This window comes from Microtus oregoni, unplaced genomic scaffold, assembly GCF_018167655.1.
Source record: "Microtus oregoni isolate MIOR12 unplaced genomic scaffold, Mior012 000023F_ref0000262, whole genome shotgun sequence".
Taxonomy (NCBI): Eukaryota; Metazoa; Chordata; class Mammalia; order Rodentia; family Cricetidae; genus Microtus; species Microtus oregoni.
In genome coordinates this window covers 31,643,808-31,656,483 of record NW_024543082.1, presented here as the reverse complement: position 1 = coordinate 31,656,483, position 12,676 = coordinate 31,643,808, and the positions used below count along the sequence as shown (strand labels likewise).

The following is a 12,676-nucleotide window of genomic DNA, read 5'->3' as shown; positions in this document are numbered from 1 at the left end:
TCCACTTTTAAGTAACAGTACACATACTCATAAATAGGCACATACATGTTTTTGAAGTATCTGTGTATAACCACTTTGCCTGCACGTCTGTCTGTGGAGTCAGACTGCCCTAGAACTGGAGGGAAGGACAACTGAAGTCAGCATGTGGATGCTGGGAACCAAACCCCAGTCCTCTGCAAAATCATCAGGCACTCTCAGACATTGAGTCATCTTTCCAGGCCCTATGAGTGCTAACGACTTCAATTATTTAAAAATCAATTTCCAGCAACAAGTTAATAAGTAAATATGCTATACAATACTATTATAATATGTAGCAATAAAAAGAAATTATTAAGCCAATCACAGTAGCTCCGAACTATAATTCCATTGCTTGGAAGGCAGAGGCAGGCAGAACTTAAATTCAAGGTCAACTTGGTCTGTGTGTCAAGTTCCAGGCCAGGATTAGAGTTGACTGTTTTTAAAACCAGGATAGAAGATGGCCCCACACGTCTGCACATGTAGACAGCATTAATTAGATTCAGCAAAGCATTAAAAAGAAGGAAAGAAGTGATGACAGTAATAAGGGGAAGCACTGGAGAGGGAAATCGAGGGAGCTAGGACAGTGTACACATGCATTCAAGTATCAAAGGACAAAGAAACTCAAATTATATAATACAACAATTGTGCTTAAGAAGATTGCAGTCAGAGAACATCAGAAAATGCATGAAGGGTACCAGGAGAACTCTTCACTGTTCATTACGGTGACAACACTTAGATTTTACACTTGGAGTAAGAAAATTAGACAGAATGTTAATTACACCTCATTAAGGACAAGAACAAGCACAAAGAGAATTGGAGTTTTTAACTCATGAAGTTACACACTGATAAAAGTTACACACTGATAAAATGCATCTGGAATAAAAATAAATGCTGCCTGCCTAGGGTTTCTTTTTTTATTTTTAAGACAGCTTCCCTTTGTATCCCTCCCTGGCAGGCCTGGAACTTGTTAGCCCAATCAGGCTGGCTTTGAACTTGCATCAGTCCTCCACCTTGGCCTCCAGGGTGCTCGGATTATAGGTGTAAACCACCCCAATCAACTTCACTCTCACTGCCCCTCTGAACTGGGCAGGATAAACCCACTCAGGCAGGCACTACTGTGACATCAACGTTTTCAAACTCTGGGACACACGCCTCCAGAGAAACCCTGACAAGTGTGATCACAGATCTACACTGACCTCAACTATTAGTTAATCAGCTAGAACCTCCAGGTTTGATCCAGAAAGCCCCATTCCTCTCTCCAAACCCCACCCACTCAGAAGTCTCTTAACAAAGATATCAAAAAGCCCAGCAGTCCAAGACCCCACCTAAACATCCCAGCTTTTGTCCATACTTGTGGACAGGTCATCACTCCTTGCCTACAGGTATATAAGCTCCCTGATTTAGTTTGGGAGTCTGACCCCTTTTGCCTCCATCTCTGGAGCTGGAGAACTCACCCGGGAGTTGCTTTGCTCAAATAAACCTGTTCTTTTACTTTTTCAATTCGGTCTGATGTGGCTTACTGCATTAGCAGACAAACCTATTATGAGGGTACAAAAAACCTATTAGTTAACAGACTTCTGCTCTTAACTGTCCTGGAACTCACTCTGTAGACCAGGTTGGCTTCAAAAGCACTGAGATCAACCTGCCTCTGCCTCTGCCTCCCGAGTGCTGGGATTAAAGGCGTGCACAACCACCACCCAGCCAGGTAGCACACACCTTTAATCCCAGCACTTAGGTAGCAGAGGAAGGCAGGAGGCCAGCCTAAGCTATAGTGAGATCTTCTCAAACACACACACACACACACACACCAATGACGACAAATCAGAACCTAAACAGACTCCAGTAAAACAAGTCAAAGATATTTCAGAAAATGATTCTCAATAGTCAGCAATAAACTTGGCAGTCGTGCAATAGACTTGTGTAAATTGTAAATCTGCTTCAGAGGTTGTAGATTTGGTTTACTTGCTCGGGATGGGTGTTGTTTTATAGATCTGGAGAGTAACCCAGACTTCATACATGAACGGGAAGCAATCTACGACCAAGCTCCATCACTAGTAAGTACCATGACGATGCAATGATGTAAGTTTTGGTTTTGAGACAGGGTTATGCTATGAATACAAGTTTAGGTTACCTCCACTTGAGATCCCATGCCTCAACTGTCTGAGGTGCGAGTGCAGGCACCTGCCTCTCTTCTCGGATGTGTAATTTCACATGTCCCTAAGAAGCTAGCTAGATTAAAGAGCTGAAGAAATGAAGACCAGCTCCTACTTCTCTCACGGCTACTACACTGAGGATATATAGAAACCAAACACTCTCAAAGTCAATACACATCTGAGAGGCTTTCACACTAGGCTGAACACCAGTAACAGTGGTTCTTCAATGTGGACATGTCTATTGTACTGGAGTACACCCTTAACAAATGTGAGTATGTTACACAGGATTTTAACAAACACTTATCTTTTTTGTTAATGACTTATTACTTGCTATTTTATATTTGTTTTATGACACAGAAATGAGGTTAGACAAAAGTGAAGTTCACCTGGTCATCTTGAGAACAAAATGGGCTGGAAAGCAAAGATGACAACTCCTAACATCAACAGCACACTTGGAGCAGAAACTGCTAAGAATGTAGCGCAGTAGGCGGCAGGGGTGGAGAAGCTTTGCAGGTGTGGTTGGGTCAGCAGCAGGAAGAGCACTCACTGACTGCTCTTGTAGAGGACCTGGATTCAGTTCCCAGCACACAAGATGCTCAACTCAAACATTTCCAACTTCAGTTCCAAGGAATCTGACACACTGCTGACTTGTAAAGATACCAGGGATTCTTATGCTACCCATACATTCATTCAGGCAAATCACTCGTACACAAAATAAAAATACTAATAAAAAATGATGATGAAGTGTAAATCTAATTAATCTTACCAAAAACCAGGAGTCAGATCAGGTTAAAACCTGAAAGATCAGAAGAGGAGCAGCCACCAGTGACCTCCTTCCTCTTCCATTCCTCCAGTCCAAAAGGCTGAGACCCTGTTTCCATCCCGCTTTATCCCTTCCTGTCTCCGCTCCACATGGTCTGTTCCTGTATCCTCTCTGTACTGACCTCAGACTGCTATAGCTAACTAGTAGCTAGCTCCGCCCTCTGACCTCCTGGAAAGCTTTATTTGTCAGAACACAAACAAAATATCAAACACTGTATGTGGTTTTGCAAAGTAAACAAGAACCTTCACCTTCAGCTTTGAAGATGAGAAGCACAGAGGTTGGCCATTAAGTTGATATAACCAACCAAAAGCAATCACGATAGCATCACACTTTAAACCACAACAGCAGTTAGCAAAGAATTCTATAGGCATCCAGGTGTTGGTAGCACAGCACTCAGGAAGCAGAGGCAGGCAGATCTCTGTAAATTCGAGGTCAGCCTGATTTTCAGAGTGTTTTCCAGGACAGCTAGTGCTACACAGAGAAACCCTATCTAAAAAAAACAAAACATAAATAACAACAACAGATAATAGAGATTTTTTACCTCTATAGGGTCCTTCAAAAGACATCCAACATTTGATGCTGGAAAAGTGACAATGTTCCTTTGAACTGCTGTCCTTTATCCTGAGTAGAAATGAACCGTTTCTCAAATGCTCTGTGACATACAACAGAAAGTGAACCGGTAGTAACCAGCTCACTCGACCTGTAAAGAAGCGTCCAAGCCAAATCTGCACAAAAAGGCCACATTCAACTGGGTGGTCTGCTGACAAATTCGTGCATCTGAGAAGCCCAGAAAATGCATGTGATGCACAAAAACTCAATGTCTCAACTGATGCGAACCAACAGAAAGGAGCCACTCTCCACAACACAAACGACCTCACGGCTACAGCAGCACCTTGTGAGCAAACCTGGTATGAGTTTGGCCTTTTCAACTCAACTTCACAACCAAGTATCACTTTCCAAACATCTTAACTCTGCAGTAAAGAACACTGGTTGCTCTCCTAGGAGTCCCAGGTTCAATGTCCTGCACTCACAATTATCCTTAAACAAAGTCCCAGGGCATTTGACACATCTTCATTTCTCTGTGGGCACCAAGCCACCTGTAGTACAGACAAAACACCCATAACACATAAAACAGAGTAAGTAAATCTAGCCAAGTATTATGGCACACAGCTTTTAATCCCAGCACTCAGAGGCTGAGGCAGGAAGATCTGAGAGTTTCAGCCTGGTCTACATGGCAAGACTTTGTCTCAAAAATAAATCTAAAAATGTTTGGTATTTTTGGTTTCTTTTCGATATGCACTGGCATTTTGCCTGCATGCATGTCTGTGTGAGGGTCAGATCTTGGAGTTACAGTGGGCTGGAATTTTTACTTTTTGTTGTTTTGTTTTTCGAGACAGGGTTTCTCTGTGTTACTTTGGAGCCTGTCCTGGAACTCGCTTGTAGAACAGGCTGGCCTCACAGAGATCACCCCCCCTGCTGTAATCATCTGATGTTTCCTGACATGGAATAGTTTTTTGTATACTGTGAAGTAGTGTTGCTCTGATTTGAAGAAAGAGCTAAGGGGCAATAAAGAGGAAGAAGTTAGGTAGGGCGAAGAAGGATGGAGTCTCGAGGAGACTGAAGAGAAGATGACCATGCCAATGCTGAAAATGGTACCGCCCCATGGTAGAGCACAGATAAATACGGGTTAAAATGAAAGATGCAGTTAGTAACAAGCCTAAGCTACCAGCCAACCATTTATAATTAATAAGTCTCTGTGTGATTATTGGGGAGCTGGCTGGTGGGATAGAAACATCAGCCAGTTTCTACACATATCAGAAAACTGCCTTTGTTACTTTATTCTGTTGCAACAAAAATTTCACACAACTGCTGCCACACTGAGAACAAGGTATTTAGGGAAATTTAAATCTTATTCCCAAGCCATGGTTACTCCTATTTGGCAACAGGATGAAAGCTTCTATTTCCTTTAAAGAAAGAGCTGTGCCGGGCGGTGGTGGCGCACGCCTTTAATCCCAGCAGAGGCAGAGGCAGGCGGATCTCTGTGAGTTCGAGACCAGCCTGGTCTACAAGAGCTAGTTCCAGGACAGGCTCCAAAACCACAGAGAAACCCTGTCTCAAAAAACCAAAAAAAAAAGAAAGAAAGAAAAAAGAAAGAGCTGTGTTTCTGCACACTTCAAGAACTGGTAAACCAACCTAACCTCTTCATACCGCCCACTGTTTAGACTCAGAATGAACTGGGGCTGAAGTTCAGTGGGAGGACACTTGCCTAGCATGCACAAGGTTCAACATAAACAGACTTAGATACTCAACTGCTACAAAGTGTCTCCATTTGGGGTTGAAGAGATGGCTCAAAGGTTAAGGGCATTTGCTACTTTTACAGAGGACCTGGATTCAGTTCCTAGAAACCAATGGTGGCTTACAACGACTGTTAACTCCAGTTGCAAAGAATTTCGTGGCCTCTTCCAACTTCCATGGGTTAACAAGTACTCCAACACATGAAAATAAATTTTAGTGATTTTTTTTTTAAATGTCACCTAAATAAGGGTCATTTCCTAGTTTTAAAATATTAGGTCAATTCAACAGGAAGACAAGAAATGCTAATGTGTCTTACACTTAAGAACTAAGAAAATTCAACAAAAAGAGAGAGACAGACAGACAGACAGACAAAAGCAGGGCAGTGGTGGCACATGCCTTAATCCCAGCACTCGGGAGGCAGAAGCAGGCGGAACTCTGTGAGTTCAAGGCCAGCCTGATCTACAAGAGCTAGTTCCAGGACAGGCTCCAAAGCTACAGAAAAACCCTGTCTTGAACCAAAAAGACAATGACGACAAATTTATACTTATATAAAAAGCAACAGAACAAAAATCCATACATAAAGAAACAAATCAAGGGCACTTTACCAATAACCAGGTAAGCCTGTGGACACAGCAAAGCCATGGGGAAATGACAGCATCACCCCCAGTTGGCAGCACTAAGCACAAGGCAGCCTGCTGCTTATCCTACTTAGCATCATTAAGTAGGTCCTATCAGCTGCTCCTGCTTCATAAAGACTTGTTGTCCTAAGACCCTACAATGGACATTAATTAAAAAGATCCCTTTTTTAGCTGCCATCTTACAGATACTGATGACTCGATCCCAGCATTCATTAGGCAGACAGATCTCCAAGTTCTATGCCGGCCAGAGCTACACAGAGTCTCAAAACAAACAAAATAACAAATACTGACTACCACATGCACGTGACGTTTTTTATGATTTTTATGTTCATGAGTGTTTTTGCCCAATGCGTGTCTGTGTGAGGGTGTCAGATCCCCTGGAACTGAAGCTACAGGCAGTTGTAACATCACGTGAGCGCTGGGAATTAAACCCACATCCTTTGGAAGAACAGTCAGTGCTCCCAAACCCGAGCCATCTTCCCAGCCCCTACATGCACATCATGTCTTTAGGAAAAATGACTAGACCTATTATATGTACACAACAAAAAGCTGGGGTAGAAGACTGGCAAAATGGCACACCACCAAAATGCCAGCAAGCACTAAAGTGACAGAAGCAGGGGGCTGGATGAAAGCTCAAGGCTCGTCTGGTCTACATCAAGACCCAGGGCTAGCCTGGTCTACATCAAGCTCCAGATCAGCCAGGACTAACAGAACAAATCCCTGGGTTACAGGAAGAAGGAAATGGGAGAGGAAAACAGAGGAAGGAGAGGCAAAGCAGAGATTAGGACAAAGATGAACTAATTTACCAAAGAATAAAAAAGCTCAAGAGGTCTGGAGAGTAAGTGCTACTGCTGCAGAGGACCAGAGCTGGACTCTCAGGACCATGTCAGACAGGCTCTTCACTCCAGCACTGCACTGCAGATCTAACTCCGCCTGAGAGCACCTCTGTGCTCACGTGCACATACACACAGAAACCATGTGTAATAATCCTGCTTATGTGTTCTGCCTGCATGTACATCTGGATCCCTAAGACTAAAGTTAGACAGTTGTGAACTACTGTGCTGGAAAGGTCCTAATGAAAGAGCAGACAGTGCTCTTAACCACTGAGTCATATCCCACAAATACATTAAAAAAATAAAATAAAGACTTACTAGCTGGGCGGTGGTGGCGCACACCTTTAATCCCAAAATTTGGGAGGCAGAGGCAGGCAGATCTCTGTGAGTTCGAGACCAGCCTGGTCTACAAGAGCTAGTTCCAGGACAGCTAGGACTGTAACACAGAGAAACCCAGTCTCAAAACAAACAAACCGAAAACAAAATTCCTCAACAGATTTCTAATTTAAGGTCCACCATGGTCAGCTAGGACTACATACTATAGTTTTCTAAGAGAAGTTTATGTAAACATTCAAAATCATGATCTCCTAATGACAGTACAATGTAAGGATGAACTGCTTTCTCTTCCTGGCTAAGGAAACACTAGCCTATAAAAATGCTGCTCAAATACCGCGTGATGGCTCTCCTGGAACTCACACTGTAGGAGAAGGCTGACCTGCATGGGCACAATGTGGCAGGCATGCACATACACAAAGTAAACAGAAGATTTTTAATGCCATCCAGCCAAGACTCAATCCCGGGGATGGAGAGGTGGCTCGGCGCTTAAGAGCACTGGCTGTTTCTTCCAGATGTTCTGTGTTCAATTCCCAAGCACCACATAGTGGCTCACAACCATCTATGATGAGCTCTGATGCCTCTTCTGGCCTGCAGGGACACATGCAGGGAGAACATTGTATACATAATAAACAAACCTTTAAAAAATTATTTTAAAATTTATTTAAAAAAATAAATCTAAAACAAGACTCAATCCCAATCTGCAGCACAGTGAGGTGGGAGACCTCCTATGGCTAGGCTTTGGTCCTGGACAGTTTCTCTATATAGCCCAAGTTGGCCAACCAATGCCTTTGTCTCAGCATCTTCTTGGTTGAGACAGAGTTTCCTTACGTAATTGTCCTAGCTATTCTGGAACTAGCTCTGTAGACCAGGCTGCCCCCAACTCAGAGATCTGCCTGCCTCTGCCTTCCGAGTGCTGGGATTAAAGGTGTGTACCACCCACCGCCCAGCTGGTCTCAATTCTTAATAGGTAAAGGTACTCTTGTTCCTAAATACAAGTCAGACTAACAGTACCGTCACAAATTAAAATAAAGCATAACTTTGCAGAAGCTGTATTTGAACCACCTGGAAAGCTTATAAAATTACTAGTGCCCAGACATACCATAGTAGATTCCCAGTTGACTGATTTGGTACCTGTGGACATTCAGAATGTGTAAATTCCAAGTATTTTTAAATCTTATTTGTATTAGTGTTTTGCCTGTATGTATGTATGACAGTGTCAGATCTTAGGAGTTGCAGACAATTTTTAGCTGCCACGTAGGTACTGGGAATTGAACTCGTGTCCCTCTGAAACAGCAAGCAGCCAGGGCTCTTAACCACTGAGCCTTCTCTTCAGTCCCCACTTTCATTCTTTCTGCTTTTCTTGTTTTGTTTTTCAAGACAGGGTTTCTCAGTGTAACAGCCCTGACTGTCCTGGTACTCACTCTGTAGACCAGGCTGGCCTCGAACTCACAAAGATCCACCTGCCTTTGCCTCCCAAGTGTTGGAATTAAAGATGTGCACACCATGCTGGGCGGTGGTGGCGGCGCATGCCTTTAATCCCAGCACTCGGGAGGCAGAGGCAGGCGGATCTCTGTGAGTTCGAGGCCAGCCTGGTCTACAAGAGCTAGTTCCAGGGCAGGAACCAAATGCTACGGAGAAACCCTGTCTCGAAAATCAAAAAAAAAAGATGTGCACACCACCACCTACTGGTCCGCCAAATGATTCTTATCAAAGGACTGGAACCACTGAGAAAATAAACATGGGAAATACTATGACAAATCTTTTGGTCTTCTTCAGTAAAATGACAGCACAGGGAATAAACTATTAAAGGTTTTAAAATTATATTTACAAACTTATAAGCCCAACAATATCAGGATCCTCAGCTACAGACCTCAAGGCCAGATAGCCTGGGCTACATCAGACCCAGCCTTATCCCACCCACTCTGCAAAAAACGTTATAAAAGTATTAAGGACTCAGAAAACACCAACACACAATCTGTGATGGCGAGTTTCATGTTGGCCGTACCCTCAGAAAGAAATGGTTCTTTAGCCAGGTGGCTGTGCAGGCCTTGAAATGAGAGGCTCAGCAGGTAAGCCACAGGTGTCCCTGACTCAGTCAGGGGTGAGATGGTGAGAGAAAGGATACTCCGATAGCAATCAGTCAGGTGGCTATTCAGCCACAGGAAGTAGATACCAGCACCTGAAGTAGGGTTCAAGCAATTCTTACCAACAAAAGTCAAAGAAAGCAAACTCCTCTCCGGACTTTACAACATGGCTTCATCCCAAAAGGAAGGCAGTGTCAACAATGGGTCTGCGTTGTTCCCACCCCCCTTCAAAGACTTACATTAACAGGAGCAAAACTATGAGACAAACAACTTAAACGTTCCCTAGACTTTCAAAAAGAACACCTGATGCCAGGTTGTGGCGGTGAAGACCTTTAATCCCAGCACTTGGGAGCCAGGGCAGGTGGATCTCTGAGTTCAAGGCCAGCCTGGTCTACAGAGCGAGTTCCAGGACAGTCAGGGCTACACAGAGGAAAAGATGGATGCATACTATAGGACACTTGGAGATAGCTAGGAAGGGGGGGAAGGTAATTCCCAAGTAATTCTCTGTCTGGCTGGAGCTGTAAATCAAAATCCCAGCCCTTGTCTGGTGGGAAGGAGTATGATAAAACCCTGCCTGTGGGTACAGCACAGGAGAGGCCTTGGATTCACACCCCAGCATGCACACACCCACAAGCCTAGGAGAACAAATGTGGTTCAATATCCACTAACATTCAATTCACTTTTAAACATGTATTACAAGTATGTACATATGTGCACACACACACACACGCTTGACAGTGGATGGCAGAGACCCACCCTGGAAGTAGGTTCTCTTCCTCCACAGGGGTCCCAGGGATCAAATCCTGTTGTCACGATTGCCAGGAAGTGCTTTTAAATGAAAAGCTACCTCAGTCTGAAGCATTTGCTTTTTAAAAATAATCCTAACAAGACAAATTAAACAACCCAGCAACGCTGTTCTATTCAGCAGCGCCCAATGTGATGGCTAACACCTGGCTAAGCACAGAACAGGAGCTGAGCCTCTGCAGCACCTGCCCAGCACGACTGAGCATTCTGGGTTAAATCCCTACTCTGAAAACTCCAACTGTTTATGGTTAAGTGCTCACAAGCGACAAATGCCCTGGCTGACTTCTTGCTAACGCCTCTAGGACTATGACTGCTTACAGGTGTGGGACGGCTCTCTTCTGGAGTAATCCCGGCCCAGGACTGAAATTCAGTGAGGCAGGACTGCGAGCCCAGGCCAAATAGCCCTATGTAGCCAAAAATCAACAGTGAAGATTCAGAGACCGTTTACATCTTCTGTGTTCAACACGCTCAACATGGGCTAGCAAATCAAATTTTAATTAAGACAAAATTTTCATCTTAAATTGTCAAAAACATTTTCCTGGAACGTTTCTGTTCCACTACCGATAAACTACCCCCCACCAAAACTTCCGTTAACTGCATAAAGCTCAATTACCCACCACAGAACGTCTAAGCAAGTGTAGGGAGGATAATGAAAAGTGATAAAAAGCACATTAGCACTCCTCAAGAAAACCAAGAAAGCCAGGCACGAAGGAAGGCCTTTAGTCCCAGCGCTTTTTCCGAGTTCAAGATCAACCTGGTCTACACAGCGAGTGAAGACACCCAGTCTCAAAAATTAGCTGGTCAAGCCGGGCGGTGGTGGCGCACGCCTTTAATCCCAGCACTCGGGAGGCAGAGGCAGGCGGATCTTTGTGAGTTCGAGGCCAGCCTGGTCTACAGGAGCTAGTTCCAGGACAGGCACCAAAGCTACAGAGAAACCCTGTCTCGAAAAACAAAAACAAAAAATAGCTGGTCGGAGGAAATGTCAACTTGAAAGCCTGTACCACTACATACAGCAAGTCCAAGCGTGAGTCAACTTCCTAAGGCCTGGCTAGGAGAAGCAAAGATACTACGCTGGCCGCACATCACGTAGCGGCGGAAAAACCGGACGGGAAGAACACAGCAAGGGGCCATTTCTCCACCTATTGACTATTCCTAGGGAACAAGTGGTCTGAAGACCTGGGCGGGGCAGGAGAGGGGAGACCAATGAGAGCTCGAGTTACAAGTCCGAACGGAGGGCGACGAGAGCGCCCCTCTGAGTGGCTGGAGGCGCACCTGGAGACCGGGCCAGGCCGCGAGCCAGGGACGCCCCCGCCGGTGCCCGCGCCGCCCCCAGGACCGTTTTCTGCCAAATCTTCCCCCCGGCCCAACCGCGAGCCTGGGGGGGAGGGGGAATCGGGCCGGTCGCCCCGGGCAACCGTGGACCCCTCGCGAGCGTCCCCGCGGAGCCCGCACGGGAGCAGAGACCCGGCCGGGGACGCGGGTGGGCGGGCGAGCGAGCGAGCGCGCGGAGGACGCGGGCGGTGCTCACCAATTCCTCGTAGCTCCTGTTGTGCTCGTTGCCCTCCCAATCCAACCTCTTCGGCAACAGCTGGAAAGAGACACGAGAGGCGTCCGAGTGACCACCGCGGCCGGGAGGCCGGCCGGGCGGGACGGGGACGCGGGGACGGGGGACGCAGGGGCGGATGACCGACCTGGTACTGCTCCAGCTCCTGCACCAGCACCTGCGGCAGAGACGCACGGTCAGACCCGGGCGGCTGCGGCTGCTACTGCGCCCGCCGGTCCGCCCTCCCGCCCGCCCGCCCGCCCGCACTCACCTGCGCCGCTCGGCGACACGGGCCAGCCGAGAGGTAGCGGGCGATGAGGAAGTACAGCTCTGCGGGGAGAAGACAGGGACGGACAGGGACGGTCAGCGGCGGCCGCGCGGCGCCGGGCGGAGGGGACGCGCGGCCGCGTCTTACCCGACTCGATGAGAGGCACCGGACGTCGGGCCGGCGAAGGCTCCGCCATGGCGGGGCGCGGGACGGACGGGAACGGGCGGGCGGGACCGAGCGAGCGAGCCGAGCGGAGCGTCTAGGCCGCGCCGAGGCCTGAGCGGACCGGCGGACCGCCCCCACCCCCCACCCCGACACAGCTCCTCAGGCGCGCGCCGCCGCCGCCGCCATGCCGTGCGCGCCGCTCGCCGACGCGTCCGCGGCAGGAAGTAGCGCGGGGCGAGGAGTCGGGCCGCGAAAGTAGTCCCTCGGCGGGGAGCGGCGGGACGCGGGCGCGCGCAGGCCGGGGCGCCCTGGCTCGGGAGGCGGGCCTCGTCTCCGCGTCCTGCGCGTCGGGAGCGTGAAGCGCGAGGGGGCGGTGGAGCCAACGAGGCCCTGCGTCCTTGGAGCGGGGCGGGGCGAGGCGGGGGAGCGCGCGTGGCCCGGATTCCTGCGCGCGGTGAGGCGGCCGCCGGCCTTTGTGCGGCGGAGACGAGCCGAGCTTGTGCGGGGAGGCCGGCGGGGGTGGGACGGGGGTGGGGCGGGGGCGGAGACCTGGGAGGACGGTCACCTGGGCCCGGAGACCCCGCGGCTGGGGAGGAGCCGTGCGGGAGGACGGCCGGGCCTGCGGAGCGTTAAGAGATGTCCTGTGCTGTGCAGCTGACGGAGTCTGCGGGTTGGGGATGACTTGGCCGGTGGAAAGGGGGCTGGGACCGCGGGTG

General features: G+C 47.9%; 1 protein-coding gene across 1 annotated transcript in view; it reads right to left on the bottom strand.

Annotated features, from left to right (window-relative positions):
• Brwd1 (bromodomain and WD repeat domain containing 1) overlaps window positions 1–12,132 on the bottom strand; it is an 81,268-nt gene extending 69,136 nt beyond the window's left edge. Inside the window, exons 1-4 of the mRNA XM_041672793.1 lie at window positions 11,943–12,132; window positions 11,799–11,857; window positions 11,676–11,705; window positions 11,513–11,572 (exon numbers count right to left, since the gene is read on the bottom strand). Of these exons, the coding sequence (XP_041528727.1) occupies window positions 11,513–11,572; window positions 11,676–11,705; window positions 11,799–11,857; window positions 11,943–11,991 (198 nt within the window). The 5' untranslated portion in view covers window positions 11,992–12,132. The remainder of the gene's footprint in view (window positions 1–11,512; window positions 11,573–11,675; window positions 11,706–11,798; window positions 11,858–11,942) is intronic.
• Window positions 12,133–12,676: the final 544 nt, after the last annotated feature.